The sequence below is a fragment of the Antechinus flavipes genome, chromosome 1, assembly GCF_016432865.1.
Source record: "Antechinus flavipes isolate AdamAnt ecotype Samford, QLD, Australia chromosome 1, AdamAnt_v2, whole genome shotgun sequence".
NCBI classification, from domain to species: Eukaryota; Metazoa; Chordata; class Mammalia; order Dasyuromorphia; family Dasyuridae; genus Antechinus; species Antechinus flavipes.
Genome location: NC_067398.1, coordinates 401569967 through 401592009, shown reverse-complemented (window position 1 = coordinate 401592009; position 22043 = coordinate 401569967). Strand labels below are relative to the sequence as shown.

General features: G+C 32.6%; 1 protein-coding gene across 1 annotated transcript in view; it reads left to right on the top strand.

Moving 5' to 3' along the window:
• DNAH5 (dynein axonemal heavy chain 5) overlaps nt 1-22043 on the top strand; it is a 290296-nt gene that overhangs the window by 92408 nt on the left and 175845 nt on the right. Inside the window, exons 31-35 of the mRNA XM_051973471.1 lie at nt 7603-7766; nt 13082-13238; nt 13565-13777; nt 15185-15409; nt 17347-17519. Of these exons, the coding sequence (XP_051829431.1) occupies nt 7603-7766; nt 13082-13238; nt 13565-13777; nt 15185-15409; nt 17347-17519 (932 nt within the window). The remainder of the gene's footprint in view (nt 1-7602; nt 7767-13081; nt 13239-13564; nt 13778-15184; nt 15410-17346; nt 17520-22043) is intronic.

Below are 22043 nucleotides of genomic sequence, written 5' to 3'. Positions count from 1 at the left end.
ATTCTTGAAGCTAAGCATAACATAAGCATATATAGTAATCCAGAATAAATCCAGGAACAACCTCCTTGTCTCAACTATCTTATTCTCTAGGAAGCAGAATATAGTGGGTAGTGGTCAAAATAAGTAGTGAAGGGGCAAAGGCCCAAAGCCACTGTGGTCTTGGTTTACATAAAGCTTTAAGGAAAAGGGTCTGCTTTGGCAGCTGGGGAGTGATGAATGCAGCTAACATGGAACTGTAGCAAAAGGATGATTTCTAAAAATTAACCAGAAAGACCTGTTTAGGATGAGAAATATGGAATTATAACTGTGTTGTATCAGCAAATTGTTGGAAAGTTTCAGTAGCCACTTTTAACCAGAACTTAATGGGTTTAAACCAAAAGCATGTCTGAGTTGTATAATGGGAGATATTAAGAGAATAGGATTATAGAATCCTCAGCCTAGTCAGTCAGTGAAAGGATACTGCTACAAATTGTAAAATTGTTTTGGCATTCATAAAATGATGTGATTCTATTTCTTCCACTTAATTATTGGAGGAAGAAAACAGCATTTTTTATATTCACTTATATAATTTCAAAATATAGAAGAGGATTTAAAAATAATTTTTCTTTTGTGATTTTTTTGGTTTAAAATACTTTGTCTTTTTTCAATTAAATTTTTTTTCCCTTCAATTCCATTTCAAACTGAATAACAACAAAAAAGAAAAAAAAGCACCCCTCATATTATGCAATTTCCTTCATTTATCACATTCAGAATTGTATGTTTCATTCTCCATTTTGAGACCTTCATTTCATTGCCAGAAAGTGGATGGCATACTTTATCATCAATCTTCTGTAACTATAATTTGTCATTGCATTGATTAGATTTCTAATACTTTTCAACATTGTTTTTCTTAATAATGTTGTCACTGTATGAACTGTCCTTCTGGTTCTACTCACTTTATTCTTTAGATAGGTTTCCCAATTTTCTTTGTAACTGTCTATTTCACTACCATTGTTTGTGGCATAATAATATTCTATATTAACATACTATTCATATACTGTAATTTATTTATTCATTTTTTAATAGATGGATAGCCTTTCAGTTTTCACTAGATTAATACAAAAAAAGCTATTATAAAGATTTTTCATTGATATGGGTTCATTTCATCTTTCTTGGATCTCTTTGGGGTTTAGACCTTGTTCTGGTATCATTCAGTCAAAAATATAAGTTAAGTGATTTTGGAGATATAGTACAAATTGCTTTCCAAAATGGAAATCCACAGCTTTACCAACAATTCATTAGTGTGCCTATTTCCCCATAGTCTCTTTTGTTTTCTTTGCTAATCTGATCCAAATGTGATAAAATCCCAGAATTGCTTTAATTTCAATTTTTCTAATAATTAGTGGTTTAGACCTTTTTTATATGATACCTTGATTTTTTTTTCTTTTGAAAATTGCATGTTCCTATTCTTTGATCATTTATCTATTGGAGGGTTCTTATACAATTAATCAGTATCCTTAATGTATTGGATTTGAGTCCTTTATCACAAAAATTTTCTGTAAAATTTTGTTCCCAGATACTTATTTATAATGATCTATATACCTGATTTTTGCCAATTATTTCCAATTTTTAAAATAGTTTTTAGTGAATAGTAAACCTATATGTAGTGTGCTTTCTAGAGCCCCCAAATTGAGGTGCCAAAATGTAGTATACTTTCTAGACCCCTCATGCCAAAATATACCATCTGGACTAGCTCTCTGGAGGATCTCAGGACCAGCTCGAGTCCTTGGTCTTAGTGGAGGAGTGAAGAAGGCAAGAAACTCACGAAGATGGTCAAAGATGGAATCTGTTTATTTCAAGTTCTCTCAGCCCCTAAATACCTTAGTATGATTACATCACTACAGCACACTGTGCAAGTGCTGACTATAAGCACCTTCCTATAGAAATGTAAATTCTTCTTGCTGTAAGTATCCTTGCTTCAAGTAGAAAACAGGTGGTCATGCCCTCTCTTGACTTCTCAGGAAGGGTGAGAGAGCATCAAAGGGAGGTGGGGAGCCAAACCAAATATTGTCAGCAGGTTCCTTCTGGGCTGAAAAGTCTTATACTTTACCAGAGTTCCCTCACTATCTGTGGCTCTCTATATGTCCCGCTTTCTTTTGTTTTAGTTGAAAAAGGTATACAGAAATCCATCAACATGGAAGGCATTACACAAGCATGTTGTAATATAGCACAAGCTAGTAGTGATGGAACAAACAATATGTATCAACATGAGGAATTATAATGTCCATAAGTCCTAGAAGGAGAGTATATAAATAACAATAATATATCTCCTTCAGCAGCTAAGAGATAGTCCAAAACCAATCTATTGTCCATTACTTCATGTGTCGCCTTTAGTCTCCCTGTCTGAACCAGTCTCCCCCATAGTGCAGGAAGCAGAAGAGTCACCATGAGGACAGTCAAAGGCCTTTGACATGTCAATTCTCTGTCCCTTGACATTTCATTTTCCAGGTTTCTTTTTTATAGCAAATACAGGGAAATTCCAAGGACTTAGAGAATGTTCTAAGTGTCCTTGGTCAAGTTGCTTCTGTATTATATCTAATAAGGCCTTGATTTTTTCACTGGTTAAGGGCCACTGTTCCACCCACACTGGTGTATCAGTTTTCCATTGAATGGGAACAGGTGAGAGTGCTGGCAGACCTTCCACAGCAGCCCTGCTTAAAAAGTTGAAGTACTCAATTGTAATCCTAACTGTTGTAAGATGTCTCTTCCCCACAGATTGATGGGGATTTTTTTTTTACTATAAAAGGAGTAAAAACTCTTGTCTTATCTTCAAATTTCCATCTCAGAGGGGTATCACTAATTTCAGCTACTATTGATCTTCCTATACCAGGCATATAAGTGTCTGTTCTAATCTTTGGCCAATGACTGGGACAACTGGCACCAATCTAATGATCTGCACCTGTGTCTACCCAGCTTTTCAGTGGTATGCTATTTACATAAATAGTGAGCATAGGATGGTCAGCTGTAACAGCTGCAGTCTAGAATATTCCTGGATTCTGTTGTTGGGAGTCAAAATATGGGTAAATATCACCAAATTGCATTTTAGGAATGTGTATCAGGAGGCCTGATGCTACTACTTCTCCTGGGTGATAGATCACGCGTTGTCTACCCATATTAGTGACTAGGACATTAGTTACATATTCCCTAGTTTCCCAGATCAGTGTATGGATACACACTGTTTTGTAAGCACTCTCAGGAGGTGAAGTGGTCAAGCCTACTGTGTGTGAATGTAAGGAGTCTATAGGCCAGATAGGGACAGATTTCAGCTCTCCAGGGGATATCTTAGTAGTTCCATGAGCATACAGCTCTATTCTCCCTAATTGCAATTTCCATCTCCCACTGGCTTACTTAAAGACTGTCTGAGTGTAATAGGATTTGCCATCATGCCCAAGTGTTTTTTTCCTGGGGCCCTGGAGCCCAGCTCCACCTCTCATAATTGAGCACATAAGAGGTGGGCAAAACTGCTTCGTGGGTGGTGCTGATGGTGTCATCACCCCTCCCACTCCTCCTCTTCCTCCTCTTCTTCTTAGTCTTCCTACTCCTCCTCCTCCTCCCTCCTAGAAGATGGGGAATACCCCAAGGGGCCATGCTTGGGTGTAGGCAGAAATAAATAGGAGTTTTAAAAGTAAAAGGCAAGCTCATTAGCAAGGTACTTACAGTACTTAATTCCTTTTCTACCCAACTAAGTCATGATACTTAAGATACTTAACTCTTTTCCTGCCCAACTGGCCATGCCCTGCAAATCTCTTAGAGCAGTAACAAGCTTTATAAATCAGTAAAATACTAAAAAAACTTATGTTTTTATGTTCCACATGCTGTATTTCTGAGGCTATTGCCACCAACCCTCTCCTTATTTTTCTCCTGATTCTTCCTTGTTTGGTGGCTCAAGTTAACATCTTTCCTAATTTTAAAACTTGTGGGATTCTTTAAAGCTAATTTTGACCAATTGTATTCAGTTAGTTGTTCTCCCACTAACTTCCACATCTCTGGCTCCAAGCTTTCTTCCACATCTGAGAACTCATTGATCTGCTTCTGAGTTACTAACAAGCTTTGGTTCTCTACTAACCTAACTAAGCATGTTTCATACTTCCCTTGGGAAGGAGGCCCATTTTTTAATATCTGCTCCATTTTGGCTGAAAAAATGAGAACAACTAATTTAACCCTTACTGAATATTCCTACTTGCCTAATTTTACACTCACCTCCTGAGGTCTCAGGACTCCTCCGCAGAACTGGATGATCGTGTCAGTTGAGCTGCTTGCTGTCTGTAGGGCCTCACATCTAAGGCCTCATATCCAGGGCCCTACATTTAGGCCCCAAAATGTAGTGTGCTTTCTAGAGCCCCCAAATTGGGGTGCCAAAATGTACTATGCTTCATCACTCCTCCACTAAGATCAAGGACACTAGGATGCCAAAATATAGCATCCGGACTAGCTCTTGGGAGGATCTTGGGACCAGCCCAAGTCCTTGATTTTAGTGGAGGAGTGATGAAGCAGGGACCAATGAGGATGGTTAAAGATGGAGTCCATCCATTTCAAGTCCTCTCAGCCCTTACATACTTTAGTATAATTACATCACTACAACACACTGAGCATGTGCTAACTATAGTAGCATTACATCACCACAGCATAGGTGCTAATTATAAGCATCCTGCTTTTGATATGAAATTCCTCTTACTGTAAGTATCCCTTGCTTCAAGTAGAACATAGGTGGTCATACCTTCTTTGACTTCTCAGAAGAGGAGGTGGGCACCAAAGGGAGGTAGGGAGCCAAACCAGACATTGTAATCAGGTTCCCTCTGGGCTGAAGGGTCTTATAACTTACCCAGAGCTCCCCTACTATCTTCAGTCCTCTACATGGTTTATCAAATAACATAATGCTGTATTACTTTTCTTCTGTGTATTGTTTATCTAATATTTACACTACAAACTCCTTCAATTTTTAAACTGTAACAACCTTTTTGGATGACTATTGTTTTGTAACATAATTTTTAAGATCTTTTATTTTGGGACCTACTTCTCTATATTTCTCCTCCACTCCAATATTTCTGTTGAGATTCTTGATCCTTTGTTTTTCCAGAGAGATTTCATTGTTATATTTTTTCTTACTCTATAAAATAATTCTTTGATAGAGTTGACATGTCTATAAGTAGATAATTTGAGTTGTCATTTTTATTGACTTTAAAATGAGGGAATAATTTTTTTTCTAATTATGTAGACCTGCATTTATTTCTGAAAAGAGTTTTGGTAATAGTGGAACTAATTGGTTTTTAAATGATAGAATTCACCTGTTAATTTATATGAGCCTGACATTTTTTCCTCCCCCATTGGGAGTTCATTGATGACTTTGTTCAATATCTTACTGCCTTACTTAAATAATTGATCTCTTCTTCAGGATATTTTATTTTTTTAAAAATAATTCTTGAATTTTTTCTATTACATTTTGTTACTTAATAATTTATGATAGTATCCTTTATTTCCTCTTTCATAGATCTGAATTTTCCTTTTTTATTTTTGACAGAAATACTTTCCTTCTCAGTTTCTCTTTCTAAATCAGATTTATACACACTGTCTATTTTATTAAGAAAAAAGTTCCAGTTATCATCAATTTAATGGATTCTTGTATTCAGTTTAGTTAATCCTATCCTTTATTTTCACAATTTCTACTTTTTTCCCACTTCAGTTAAAAAAAATATGCTTGATTTGCTGGTTTGTTCTTTCTCCCTTTTTTTGATGAAAATATTTACACATGCATGTTTCCTGGTCTAAGGATAGCCTTAGGCTTATTCATATATTTGCCGTGTCATTTCACTCGTCATCATTTGCTTTTGTGAAATTGTTTATTATTTTCCTGATTTATCCTTTGACACACCAGTTCTTTAAGATCAAGTAAGTCTCCTAATTAATTTGTAATTAAATTTTCAAAGATCCTTTGGTGAATTTTTTTTAAAATTTATTTTTAAATTTTAATAGCTTTTTATTTACAAGTTATATGCATGGGTAATTTTACAGCATTGACAATTGCCAAAGCTTTTGTTCCAATTTTTCCCCTTCTTCCCCCCACCCCCTCCCTTAAATGGCAGGATGACCAATACATGTTAAATGTATTAAAGTATAAATTAAATACAAAATAAGTATACATATCCAAACCATTATTTTGCTGTACAAAAAGAATTGGACTTTGAAATATTGTACAATTAACCTGTGAAGGAAATAAAAAATGCAGGAAGGCAAAAATATAGGGATTGGGAATTCATCTCCCAGAGTTCTTTCCCTGGGTGTAGCTGGTTCAGTTCATTATTGCTCCATTGGAACTGATTTTTTCATCTCATTGCTGAAGATGGCCAGGTCCATCAGAATTGATCATCATATAGTATTATTGTTGAAGTATATAATGATCTCTTGGTTCTGCTCATTTCACTCAGCATCAGTTCGTGTAAGTCTCTCCAGGCCTTTCTGAAATCATCCTGTTGGTCATTTCTTACTGAACAATAATATTCCATAATATTCATATACCACAATTTATTCAGCCATTCTCCAATTGATGGGCATCCATTCAGCTTCCAGTTTCTGGCCACTACAAAGAGGGCTGCCACAAACATTTTGGCACATACAAGTCCCTTTCCCTTCTTTAGTATCTCTTTGGAGTATAAGCCCAGTAGTAACATTGCTGGATCAAAGGGTATGCACAGTTTGATAACTTTTTGAGCACAGTTCCAAATTGCTCTCCAGAATGGCTGGATGTATTCACAATTCCACCCCTTTGATGAATTAAAAAAAATGTATTATGATCAGTAAAAATACATTTTAAAATTTTTGGTGATGTTTTTATGTACCAATCATGTTGTCAACTTTTGTAAAGATATGCACAGTCAAGAAGGTTTGTAAAGTGTTTTTACACACACACACACACACACACACACACACACACACACTCTAATTTGAATCTCTTAATAATATGAATAAAATTAATAATAATAACATGAATAATAATAATTGAAATACATACTATTATTATATCAATTTTAAAGAAGATGAAACTTAAGCTAACTAAAATTGATGTGATTTATTCATGGTTACACAGATAGTAAGTCACCATTGAAATCCATCTTCTTGACTCTAAGTATAATATTTTATCCACAAAAAACTTAGTTACTACATGTATAATAAATCCAAGGCTTGATTCATACTTTCAGTCTTTCTGTTTAATGTTCTAACTTTTATATGATGCTACCAAGGGAATATGACAATGAGATAAATGTAGAAGATGATACAGCAGGGTGAGAACAGAGAGACAGAAATTATCTCAGAGTAATAAAGAAGTGATCATTGTCATATTACCGGGGAAGGAGTGATGTGGTTCTTATCAAATATACTGAGGATCCTAGAATTATAGCTTTATAGCTGGAAGGGACCATTTCCACCTTCCTATTTAACAAAGAGATCCATGAAGATGGGTGTACTATTTAAACAAAAAGTCATTAGAAACACTAACTCTGACAAGATATAGGAGATCCTATAGAATTCACTTTGCACTGTGTAAATTTTCTATTTTTCATGCCATAGGAAGCCAAGTGTTTTTCCAATATTGATAAATCCTGGGTGAAGATCATGACACGGGCGCGTGATATGCCAAATGTGGTACAGTGTTGTGTTGGAGATGAAACCATGGGGCAGCTATTGCCACATTTATTGGATCAACTGGAAATATGTCAGAAATCACTTACTGGGTAAGACTTATAGCACAATTAATTTTGACAGGACTTGGATGATCTAAGAACTGGAAAGTTCTGACCTTAAAGAATAGATAATTTCAATATATATTGATTCAATTGTAAGTCTGACTTTAAATTATAGGATTAAAGTAGCATAACAGAATCTAGGTAAGTAACATAATAAAGCAAGTGGTAGCATGGTTAGTTGTTAGGAAGTGATTGGAACTAGGAAGACTTGGGTTCAAGTCCTTACTTTTGATGTTTATAGCTATGTGACCATAGACAAGTTATTTGATTTTCCAGGGCCATCAACAAGTCTTGATGTCTGTACATCACAGATAAATTTATTATATGCATCAGTTTACTGAGTTTTCAAATGTTTTCAAAAATCAGAATTCCTGATAAAACCCAGATTCAGACCAGAAAGAAAAACCAAAGAATCAAAAATAAATAAGCAAACAAATAAAACCCTACTAAACTAAAACAAACAAAACCACCATATAATGAATACCACTTTATATAGTGCAGACTGTGTTGCTTCATAAGTGTCAAATAGATATTTCTTGAAAAATTTGTTGATGCATTTGGCCAATTAAAGAAAGCAGCCTTTTATCAAATCTTTCAGAGGTTTAAGAGTTTGTGAGCAGGTAACTTCCTTGAAGGGGAAATGAAACAGTTTGAAACCCTAATCTCTCTTCAGATGACTGTAAATTCTGATCCTCTTGATATTTCTTTTATAGAATCATAAAAATGTAGGTCTTAAAGGCACAAGGGAACTTAAGCAGTTATTTGAATTCAGTTCACGTGTGTTGCAGATACTTCTTTGAAAAACATCAGAAGGAACAAAATATTTTAAGATATGCAGCTAAACATAGTGTCTGAGTAATACTGAATGTTATCTGGCTATGCTTTAAGGATTACATGTAAATTAGTGCTTAATGTAAGTATAAATATGCTAGTTTAATTGGAAGAGCAATTAAGTTGCTCTTGGCCATTTACCATGATTAGCCAAAATAAAATTATTCAGAAAATTAAATAATTTTTGTTTGAAAATACTGTACAATGGTTATCTTCTGAGACCTAGGGTGGTATAGTGTTAAGAGAGCTAAACTCAGAGTCAGAAAGACTTGGGTTCAAACCTTGTACATGCTGGCTATGTGACCTAGTCCTGTTAACTTCTTAGTGACTCAGGCAATTCTCAAGGACTAGAAGTTGCAGAAAAGTTGACATCTATATGAAGGGGAGAATGTTCCTCACTGAACTTTTTCAATAATAATGAAGTCAGGAGTCTAAACCCTTCAAAGAAGTGTCAAAAATTATAATCTAAATATATTTTTAAATAATCATTTTTAGCCTTTTAAGTAACTCATAATTGTTTCACAATAATTAACAATTGAGAAATTTTATGTTTGGTAATTTATTAATGATTTATATTCTTAGATGCAAACAGGGCCATAGATCATTCCAAATTCATGTACATATATTTTTGAGTTGTGTTTTTATATTAGTGGATATGCTTGATGTTGTGAGAATTTATCTCAAAGCAAATAATTATGCCTCCGCAGTGACGATAGTGACTGAAAGATCTAGGAAGCTGTCCAACTTTCCTATGTTGAGATCCTATATCTCACATCATGCTCTCAACATATGGCAACAAGATTTCTCATAGAGAATAGGAACTTAATAAGTATTAGGTGATAGAATGTAGAGTCATAGAATCTTAGGGATAACAGGGAATTCAAAAAGGCACCTTACTCAGCTTCAAACTGAAAAATAAATTTTAGTTTAAAAAAAAATCATGGGACAGCTAGGTGGTGCAGTGGATAGAGCACCAGCCTTGACGTCAGGGGGACCTGAGTCCAACTCTGACCTCAGACACTTAACACATCTTAGCTTTTTGACCCTGGGCAAGTCACAACCTCAATTGCCTTAGCCAAAAAAAAAAAAAAAAAATCAAGACAAGTATTTAACAATCTTCTAATGAAGAATTCCAATGAAAGGGAAATCATTATCTCTTAAGATACTGTGGGCCATTTTAAAATTTGAATTCTAGGAAATTTTCTCAGTGTTGAGCCAAAATCTGCCTTTTTGTAACTTTTCAGAATTTCAGAGCTGGAAGGTAGTTCAGATGATGTCCTAGTGGAAGCTGTATATTCTCTCTTTTTAAGGTTTAAAAAAAATACTACAGTGAGCCCTTCCATATTGTAACTTTCCCGATCCTGGTTTCAGTGTATCATGAGGAATTTTTGTGAAGTTTTACAGAAGCCACAGACAATATGCAAAGGCTAGGAGTTGACATAAAAAAATTTGCAAACTCAAAAATGCATAGAATATGTTTATTATATATAAAAATCAGCATTTTATCCTTTAGTACTGTAAAGAATCCATAACAATTCAGAAACAATCCAAAAATTTTTGCTCAGATTTTCCAAATTTCAGTAGTGGTACATTCTTAACTCTTACAATATGGAAGAAATAATCCTTACTGATTCTTCTCCTACCTGTCTGATCACTCTTTATTTGCCCCCTTTCCCAGATCTTTATTCAGGTTATGCCTCTGTAGATGCCTGGAATCCTCTCCTCTTCACCCTGTCCACTATTTCACTTGATGAATTCCATTATTATTTCACTCTTTATCTCTTTTCTGCATTCTAATTTCATATAACAGGTATCTGAACTAATTAGACATCTGAACTAAATATTCCATAGGCCACTCAAACTCAACAACTTCTAAATGGAATTTATTTTTTCAAAAACCTATGGAATGTTTATACAATTCATCATACTATAGGACACAAATACCTATGAAATAAAATTTTGAAAAGCAGGCATTTAAAACGTTATATATAAAACATAATCAATAGAACTTCCTAATTGGTTTCTTTGACCTAAGTCCCTCTCCTGCTCCTACTTCCATCTAACCTTGAACATCTGCAAAAGTGATTTTCCTAAAACATAATATTGAGCATTATATCCTCCTTCTCCATAAAAACAAGCAGCATCTAATTGCTTCTAGGATCAAATAGAAAATGCTCAATTTGATATTTAGAGCTCTTTACAACTTGGCCCCTTCCAATCTTTCTAGTCTTGTTTAAATGAAATCAAATAAGGTAACATTTGTAAAGCTTGTTTCTTTCCCTACACTTTTTCTTATATTCTGTCCCCTTCTATGTACTTTATGATTTAGCTACTTGATTATTTGCTGTTTTTAACACACAGCCCTCAATCTCCTTACTCCATGCCTTTGTATTCTTCATGCCTGAAATATTTTCCTTCCTCATCGTCGTCTTTTAGAGTCCCTCACTTCCTTTAAGATTCAGCTCAAATTTGCCCTGGAGAAAGACTTTCTTGGTCCCTCCAACTATAAGTATTTTATTTCTATTTACAATAAAATATTTCACATATATGTCGTTATTTGCATATTATCTCTCCCAGTAAAATATGAATTCTCAGAGAGAAGGGTCCATATTTTTGCCTTTCTTTGTATTAAAGCATTTAATATAGCATGTGGTTCATAGCAAGTGCCAAAATTATTGATTAATTTTATCAAACTGATTTTTGAAGATATTTCTCTCTTTAAATGTCATAATAATGGCATTTTAAATATATTTAACCTGTCACTGTTAAACTTTTGGAAGGATTAATTTGGAAGGAAATATAGACATTGTTTCTACTTCTTTAGAACCTACTTATTTCTCAACCCTTTGTTATCTATCTCTGATGGTACAATGGCTAAAGTATTGGATTTAGTCAAGAAAATCTGAGTTCAAATATTGCTTCAAACACTCATTAGCAGTATTTGAGCAAGTCACTAAATCTCTCTTTGCCTCGTTTCCTCATCTGTAAAAATGAGAATAATAACCATTCTTACCCCATGCTATTGGGAGGATCAAATGAGTTACTATTTGTAAAGCACTTCACATAGTGCTGAGCTCATAGTAAGTGCAATATCAATCCTTATTTCCTTCCTTTTTCCCTTCCCTACTTTATTAAAATAAATCACTTCAAAATAACTAATCAAGAAGTTGAATGGATTATTTCTTACCCTCTTACCCCTCTTTAGAATTTTACAAGAGGTTATCATATATTTATTTTTCCCATAGTGTTTTTTTCTTTTGCTTCCATAACAATGCACTGTACACTTTTATTCCTATTATTATAATTACTCTTTTTTATTTTTGGATTCTTTGCTATTATTCCTAATATTTCCTATTATCCACATTTATTGTACTGATTCCCAAAGATTCTGCTTATGATATTCATTTCTCTTAACATTCTTTTCTTTGGAAATCTCCTTTTCTCATAATTTATGTCCAATCCTTAGATAACTTGTCAATATCGATCTTAACAATTTTTTCTTTATCTCAACCTTTCTCTGGAATTCCAAAACTCTTTCCAATTGCTTATTGTTATTATTACCACCATCACTTGTATAGTCCTCCAGCACTTCAAATGTAACATTGAGCTCTAAAAGAGCTCATCATTTTCTCAGATTTGCCCCAATCCCTTACTTCTCTATTTTTGCTAATAGTACTACTTCTTTGATTCCTGTCTCTATTTAAAAGAACACATTCAATCAGTTGCTAATTCAGTAATTGAACTCAATAGATATGTATGTATTAAATATCATCTATTTGTACAAGTCTCTGCTAAGCCTTGGAGATAACAAAAAATGAATGAAAACTTCAGAATCTCTACTTGTAAGAGGTTTACATTTTACTACAGGAAAAATGTACTCAGTATAATATAAAGTAAAACATTACAGGGAGAAAAAATACTATTAGATTGTGCTGGGAAAATCTGAAAATTGGAAGAATGTTTTGAGTTACAGACATAAAGAAAAGCTTCACAGAGGAAGCAAAGCCTTGAAAAAAGAGAAAGTTCCATTGATTCAATTGTAATAATAGGTCTAACATCTAACTACTCTGTCTGCAATCATTCTTGTGCTGACAATAAAAGAGTGGCTGGATGTCTACAGAATAAAAAAAATTGAATAGAGATGGGTTTGTACAAGAACTAGAAGCAAGATTTTCTATGGTTAAGTCAAAATGTAGACCTTCTTCCTGTGTATTATGTAGAACATATATGATTATTAAATGCCCCTCCCCCATATTATAATTTGTAATCAGAATGTGGATAGTTTGAATTTCTGGAAATGGCAACAAAAGCAACTCTAAGAAGTTATATGCAAGGAGATTTTTTTTTTAAAGCATAAAATTTAAAAACAATCACATACACATTATATAAACCTGAAAAAAAAAAAACCAAACCAGGTTCCTAGCAAATTTAAAATGTATTTAAATGAATGTATATTTTTTTCTCTACATCAGATATTTGGAGAAAAAACGACTTTCTTTTCCTCGGTTCTTTTTTGTCTCTGACCCTGCCCTTTTGGAAATTCTTGGCCAAGCCTCAGACTCTCACACCATACAGGCTCACTTGCTGAATGTATTTGACAACATAAAATCTGTCAAATTTCATGAAAAGGTATGCTCAATTTTGGTTCTTGATAGCATATTTTTGTTTATCATTATGCACAATATGAGAGTTATTTTTAAGCACACAGAATCAGACTATTTCAGAATACATTATTGAGAATCCATCTAGTCTGTCCAATGAATTTCATAATTTTAAAGTATTTTCTCTTCTGATAATCAGTTCTGAAGCTTACAGTTATTTAATTTCTTATGCTGAAAGCTTAACTTGATGAAAGATAGAAATGAGATTAGGAGAAGAAAAGAATGGATGAAAAAATTGGTGCATTTATCTTCATTTTTACATGAATGTAATGTTTTCCTCATGTTTTAACATAGGTCTATGATCGTATTGTGTCAATTTCTTCGCGTGAGGGTGAGATGATTGAATTGGATAAACCTGTGATGGCAGAAGGCAATGTAGAAGTTTGGCTTAATTCTCTCTTGGAAGAATCTCAGTCCTCATTACATCTTGTGATTCGCCAGGCATCTGCAAATATTCAGGAACCAGGCTTCCAACTGATTGAATTTCTTTCTTCTTTCCCTGCACAGGTCAACATTAGGCTGAGATAATGTTTTGTGTAGAATGTTCTTTCCAGATCTCTGTGTGTATTGACTGCTAAAATAAAGCTCAAACAACTAGATTTTCATAATACAAAAAGGATAGAAATGTGTTCACAAGTTGTATGATTATATTTGACTAAACTTTTAAAAACACATAGTTAAAAGTTATTTTTGCAATTTTTGTGCTATGTACAATTGAATTATAAATAAAACATAAATAGTATATGTATTGCCCTTAAAACATTTTTCATATTGCTCTTTGTCTTTTCTAATACTTCAGTCTCAATACATCTTACTCATAAAAATTATAAAATATATTTACAAGTAGAATGAAAAAATAACCAAAATATTCCAAATTGTTCATTTTCCTGAAGAAATGTGATGTGCTTGTTGCTTCCAAATGGGAAGCATTGCTTTACCTATTGTGAGGATATAAAGAATGAGACTGATCCTTTCCCTCAGAGAATTTGCCATGATCTGAGGGAGATAAGTCTTAGACATATAAAAAGATAACAAAAGACTTAAAAAGAAAACAAAACAAAAAGTAAAAATCAACAAAATAATATAATAATACAAGAGACCTTTTTAAAGAGAATGCAGTCCTAACACACACACATGTGAAACAATTACTAGAGGAGGTTTTGGGAGATCAAATTTTTTCTAGAATCACTTTAAACTGGGAGCATCAGAAAATCTCAAAATTGAAAGAAACCTGAAACCACTCAATACAACTGCTATTAGAGGAATAATTTTCTCTCCAATGCCCATGATGACATTACTTAGTCTTTGCTTGAAGGCTTTGTATGAAAGCCCATTATTTCCCAGAAAAAAAAGGCTTTTAGAGAGACATAAACTAATACTAAGTGAAATGAGTAGAACTAAGAGAACATTGTACGCAGCACCAAAAAGATTATTCAATGATCAATTCTAATGGATATGGTTCTCTTCAATAATGAGATGTTTTAGGACAATTCTAATAGACTTGTGATGGAAAGAGAGAAGACAATTATGAGGATTGAATATGGATCAACATAGTATTTTCACCTTTGTTGTTGCTTGCTTGTTTTTTCTTTCTTATTTTTTTCTTTTTGATCTTTTTTGTGTAGCATGATAAATGTAGAAATATGCTTAGAAGAATTGCACATGTTTATTGGATTACTTCCTGCCTAGGAGAGAGGGAAGGTGAGGAGGGAGAGAGAAACATTTGGAACACAAGGTTTTGCAAGGGTGAATGCTGAAAATATTTGCATGTATTTTGACAAAAAAGCTATTATTAAAAAAGAAAAGAAGAAAAACTTTGAATTCACATTTTGATAAATAATAACTACTTTTTATAGATAATTAGGTTAAATATTTCTATATAAATAAGCTTACATTGATTTTTTTTTCCATCAGGTTGGATTGCTAGGAATACAGTTGATATGGACAAGAGATTCAGAGGAGGCTCTCACAAATGCCAAATATGATAAAAAAATCATGCAGAAAACGAATCAATCTTTTCTAGAACTACTGAATACACTGATAGGCATGACCACAAAGGATTTAAGTTCAATGGAACGTGTGAAATATGAGACTTTGATTACCATTCATGTTCACCAAAGGGATATCTTTGATGAGCTGGTAAATGCTTTTAGTTGCCTCCACTGTTTACCCACTTAATTTATTTTGATTTAATTAAACTAAAATAAAAATTGAAATTCAGTTTAACAATTTTTTTTCATGATGACAAACAACTGATTTCATTGTTTTTCCCCCTTCTAGGAGAGTTGTGTACATTTATACATGTTAATTGTGAAAAGACTATATGCAGAATTTCCATTTTAAAAATATATTGAAAAATTTACCATTTAGTTCTTATATAGTTAGGATTCAGTTTCTTTCTTTCTGTGTTTGTCGCTTGTCTGTCTTGTCTGCCTTTCTGCTTGTTTAACAGATCCTTTCTTTTTGGGAAGGAGAAATTTCAGATATATGATTTCATTAGCATAGGGAATTTCCATCTGGTCATTTAAAAATCTTTATTAATTAAAGACATCTTGATAATTATTATTACTACTAAGAATGATTTCATTGTTAGTGCAAAAGTTTACTAAGATATTTAAATTTTTTGTCAAATAAACTTTTCAAATATATATATATATATATATATATATATATATATATATATATATATATATATATATATGTAATTTTGCTTGTGTTTGCTCTCAGTGTGTTATGCTCTAGATCAAAGTTTCTTAAGCTGTGGGTCAATATTTCCTTGTGTAACTGGATATGGAAATCATAAAATTAGGATTTGTTATCAGTAAATCTTTAATTTGTATGACTATTTTATATAATAATATATCCTGGGTCATATAGAAACTTTTCAGGCAAAAAGGGACTGTAAGTAGAAAAAGTTTTAAGTCCTACTCCAGATAATATATTAACTTTTCATCTTTAAAAGTACATAATGTAAAAAAAGTTTTAGGAAAGGAAAAATAGGCAAAAAGAGAGGAAGAACATCTGCTTTTATGAAATCATTAGGTATAGAACATGATAGCTCATATTTGGTATAATTAATGAAATACTAATTTTTTTCTGGGGTTTATTTTTATCATAAATGTTGTTTAATCATACATATAAAAGTTGAAAGGACCATAGAGATTATATGGTTTAAACTATGTTGTTTTATATATGAGTAAAATGAGTTTCTATAAGGTCAAGTGGTTTGGTTAAAGGTCACTCTTGTGACAAGGGGCAGAGCTGGCAAATGAGCCTAGGTCTTCCAACTTCAAATTCAAAACTACTACTTTTAAAATTTTCTGCTATTTTAATATCCATGTAGCTGCATATAGTAAATAATTAAGAATATTAACCTAGAAATAATGACAATAATTTACACAATAATTTAAAATGACAATATCTTTATACTTAAGTACACATTCATCCTTAAATAGATTTAGAAGTCAAGAGACTTTGGAAATTAGAGTTTTTGTTGGTTTATTAAATGTAGAAAATTTGTTAAAAATCAAACAGAAATGACACTAGCCGACAACATAATAACTTTTAGAGGGTGGAATGTATTTATAGGTATTTTAGGTTTTCTTCTTTCTAATGTAAAAGTTGTGGTTCTTAAAAAAAATCACAATTCTTATCACTTTTATTTTAAATTGTGTTTGCTTATGTTGTATTAGTATGCTATATCATAAAATGCTTTTTGTCTTTTTCATAGACTATATTTTATGCATATATCTATGGGAAATGATTGGGTTTCTTAAACTAATTTTAAAAGTTTATATCTTGTTTATTGCAAAGTTATTTAGTTTCATTGAATGTATACATAAATCTTGTTTAAGGAAAGTACTCCCCTCACTATCCCTGTGATTTACAAAAGGTTTCTTTGTGGAACTGTGAAATGAAGAGTAGATATTTTCCCCTCTCAGAAATTTCAGGAATTCTAGTGAGTCCCCTTAACTGCCCTGTGAAGCCCAGTCAGTTGTTAATTTATATATATATATATATATATTTGAAATAAATGGTCCTTTCATTTGTAATCATGTACCTATTTTAAATTTCAGTGTAATATGCACATCAAGAACCCTACCGATTTCGAGTGGCTGAAACAGTGCAGATTTTATTTTAATGAAGACTCTGACAAGATGATGATTCACATTACAGATGTCGCTTTTATATACCAAAATGAATTTTTAGGCTGCACTGACAGACTTGTCATAACTCCTCTCACAGATAGGTGATGGAAGGATTCTATGATTTTTTTCTCCTTTTTTCTTTTCAAAAATGCTTAGGGGGTTTTATGATGTCTTTACATTTTATTGATTCCTTTGTATCTGAAGTCTTTGAAACCAGACATTGTTAGCATTATATGTGAGTTTTCCCATATATTTTATGCTGGATAGAGATAAAAACTGAACCAGACTTACCCAGGAGCTGTCCATACAAAGCAATTTCACTTTGTCTCAATTGAGGCAAAGTTAAAATGACCTTTGTAGAAATTGAAGGGCCATGAAGATGAATGGATTTTGTTTTTATGGAAATTAAAAAAATGTTACAAATCATGGTTGGATTCTGATTTTTAGTGCCATCCTTTTGAAACAACCAAAATGGCATTTAGGCAAGAAAGCAATGGAAGACAAAATAAAACTATACATCTGATAATCAAGAGACTTGGATTCTAATCCCAGTTCTATCACTGAGGAAAGTCATTTAGCCTCTTTGAGCCTCAATTTCATCATCTGTAAAATAAGGTGTGCTCTTAAGATTTTCAACGACCCCTTCCAGTGCTAAAATTATACAAATCTATGACTTTACCTTAAAATTGTGGCATCAACCACATTATGATTCTTTTTAAAAATAATACTTTGTTATTGATCACCAAATAAAATGAGTTTTTCATGTAATAGAACATAAACATTGCATATAATGAATTTTTTTAATGATAAATTCATGTTTACTGAATTTATCGTATTCTTAAAAAGAACAGAGAGATCTATAGCAGCAGAGCAAAAGACACAACATTATTCTGAATAATAAAAAATTATTATTTATTAGAAAATAAATATTTTAAGAATGTTTCTAATAATAAAACAATAGTTTTTTATAGCTTTTTATTTTTCAAATATATGCATAGATTGCTCTCAACATTCATCCCTGCAAAACTGTATTTCAAACTTTAAAACTTCTTTTTTTTTTTGCTTGAAAAACACGTTTCTTTTATTTTTTTTTAATTTTATAATAAGTTTTTATTGACAGAATCCATGCCAGGGTAATTTTTTACAACATTATCCCTTGCACTCGCTTCTGTTCCGATTTTTCCCCCTCCCTCCCTCCACCCTCTCCCCTAGATGGCAAGCAGTCCTATATATTAAATATGTTGCAGTATATCCTAGATACAATATATAAAACAATAGCTTCCCCCCCCCCCTTTAGGAGTTTTAAAGACATTTTACCTAAGATGTTATTAGTCATAACATATAGTTATGACTATAGGTCATAGGATAGGTAGCAATCATTTAAACCACTTTTATTGAATAATGTTTTCAGTTAGGATAAATGAGACTAACCCTTACAATATTATTATTATTATTTACATATTTCAGTATGCTAAGTTTGGGAGGGATGCATAGAAGACAGAAGTGAAAAAGATGAGAGGATGGAAAAATAAGAGAAAATAAGGTAACAACTCAAATTTTGGAAGAATGAACTCAAAAGCATAGTTTTTGTTCAAGTCCTTATATAAGGCATAGAAAATTTAGGAGGTGAAATCTTTTTCCTAAAACAAAGCTGGGACCAATGAAGACAAAGGAGAAAAAGACAAAAGGAGAAAAATGATAGAGTAGGTCATGATTTTCCTTATTCCCCTTTCCTTTGTTTAAAGTTCAGGCATTTAACCTTTCTTCTTTTATCAGAGAGAGGTTAATTCCATCTCTCATTCTCCATGAAATACATTTAGTTTGTTCCTTCAGACTTTGCTCTATTCCTTGTCCTCTGAAATACAAGTAAGGTTATAATAGTAAAGAGAACTCTTACTGAGTTCTCTTCAGTAGCTATAATATGAAAAAATAAAGTTAGATGTATTTGCATTGTTGAGGAGAGTCTAAACTTTACTTTACTAAACTAACTTTTTACTTTGTTAGCCTGTAAATCTTGAATAATGGCATCCGAACATGATTACAGTGCCATTTGGATTACTTATAATTTGATTTTTCTGCTCATGTAATAATATCACGTTAAACCACTAGGAAATTTTGTGTTAAAGAGATGGACATTCTGATACAGTAAGCAGTATTGAATCATTTTAGATACAAAAAATTTCCCAAATCTCATATATCCCTTACCTTAGAAAAGAAACAACACTAGCAGGAATGAAGAGTTTCATAAAAATACTCTATTTAATAATTAATATATACAAAACTAAAAAAAGCTACACTTCTATCATTGCTTCTCTAGGTCTACACACCCCCAATTTATTTATAATCTTGTCTTCTGCTTCCTTTTTGTTCCTTTCTTCTCCCTCTGTTGTTGGAACTCTGATTTTTCAGTTTTTCAGTGCTGATTGCTTTACCCCCAAAGCATGAAACATCACAAAACTCTGTTGTTGGATAAAGATTATATGATTAATATACCATTATGGTGGTGCAATGGAATTAACCTTCATTGGTTCAGTTAATTAACAAATTTTAGCATGAAATTTAGTAAACATTAAAAATTAGAACTGGACTTATTATTTTGTTGATTATCTAGACTTGAAAAACTAATGGAAAAAATGCTAATAATAATGCACATTATTCTTAAAATGTGCCCTACCACTTGGAACCATATGCATTTAGAGAAAGGATGAGTATAGGGATTGAATATGGATCGCAACATAGTATTTTCACCATGGTTGTTATTGTTTGCTTACTTGTTTTTTGTTTTTTTTCCTTTCTTCCTCATTCCCCTCTCCCTTCCCCCGCCGTTTTCTTTTGGTGAGGCAATTGGTGTTGTGACTTGCCCAGAAAAGAAGCATTGAGTGTCTGAGGCCAGATTTGAACTCAGGTCCTCCTGACTTCAGGACTGATGGTCCTGACATTGTGCCACCTAACTGCCCCATTTTCCCCCTTCTTGATTAGATTTTTCTTGTGCAGCATGATAAATGTAGAAATATATTTTGAAGAATTGCACATGTTTAACCTATGTTGGATAACTTACTGTCTAAGGAAGGAGAGAGGTGAGGAGAGAGGGAGAAAAATTTGCAACACAAGGTTTTGCAAGGGTAAATGTTAAAAACTATCTTTCCATGTATCTTGAAAAATCAAAAACTATTATTAATAAAGAAAAGAAAAAGAAACCAGCAAATGCCACAAAAATTATGCCATATCTACATTTTCCCCCTAGAGAGCCATATGTTAAACATTTACCATCCCACTCTTGGACTTGAGTTTATTGTAGAGAGAGTTTTGTTAAAATCAGAAAGAATCTGTGCTGTAAATGGGTAACAATGAGAAAAAATTCCTTATTTTTTTGTGTAATATTTGTTATATATAGGTATTTAATGCTTATGTCTTTGCATTTTCCACAAAGAATCTGTGTTACCAGGGACAATTAGCTTCATTTCTTTTGACCTGAGTTTCCTCATCTTTAAAATGAAGATTTGGGTAAGATTAGCTCTGAGTAAACTTCCATTGCCACTTTACACAATTCTGTGACAATGTCATTTTTATCATTAGCACAATTAGTTACAACATAGTGCTGATTAAACTATGGGAGTTGAGTTTTCCTTTAAATTTATTTTGTTCCATGAACACAATCTAGGTCCCTAATTCTTTTCTGAGTGTTGATCACAAGGAAAATTTTACTAAGAGAGTGTCACTGAATCAACACAAATTAGAACCACTGAATCTTTGTTAAAAGGGCCCTAGAAATCTGGAAAAGTCACATCTAAGATCATATAATTTAAGTGGCATAGGTAGAACTCCAGTTTCAATTTTCTGACCACAAGTTGAGTATTACTTTTTTTTTCTGTTAAGGTGCCCCTATCATGGATATTGAGGAAAAACTAAAAATTCAAGTCTCAGTGGTAGATATATAGCATAATCATATCTGAATTATAGCATATTATAAAACAATATTGGCTAAGAAGTTCAGTCATTTCAATAGTATCTGATTCTTTGTGATTTCAATTGTAATTTTCTTGGCAAGGAAACTAAAATGTTTTTCTATTTCCTTCTCCACCTCATTTTATAAATGAAGGGCTTGGGCAAATAGGATTAAATGACTTTCTCAGGATCACATAGCTAGTAAATATCTGAAGCTATATTTGAACTCATAATAATGAGTTATCCTGATTTCAAGCTCAGTGCTCTACCTACTACACAACCTAGTTGCCCATATCAACTAAAAAGTGAATTTAATTAAATGTAGTCTTTATGAATTTATTAACAAAACAAATAGTTCTTACTTTAAAAATCTTGATTGCATTATTCTTAAAATATATGTCTATAATTAAGTTTTTAGCAAATAGGATAGAATATATAGGTCTAAGCTTCTTGGAGATAACTAGTAAGTCTTAATTTAATGAATGCATACATATATGATAGGATCTGGCAGGGAGGATGGTAAAGGATTTAAAGAGTAAGCCTTGAAGCCAATAAGACTAAGGTTCAAATTTCATCCTTGACTCATATTAGCTAAATGGCCTAGGGCACATCACTCAATCTTTCAGTCTGCCAGGCAGCTCTTTAAAGATGTAAACTATATATAAAGTGCCAATTTGCAC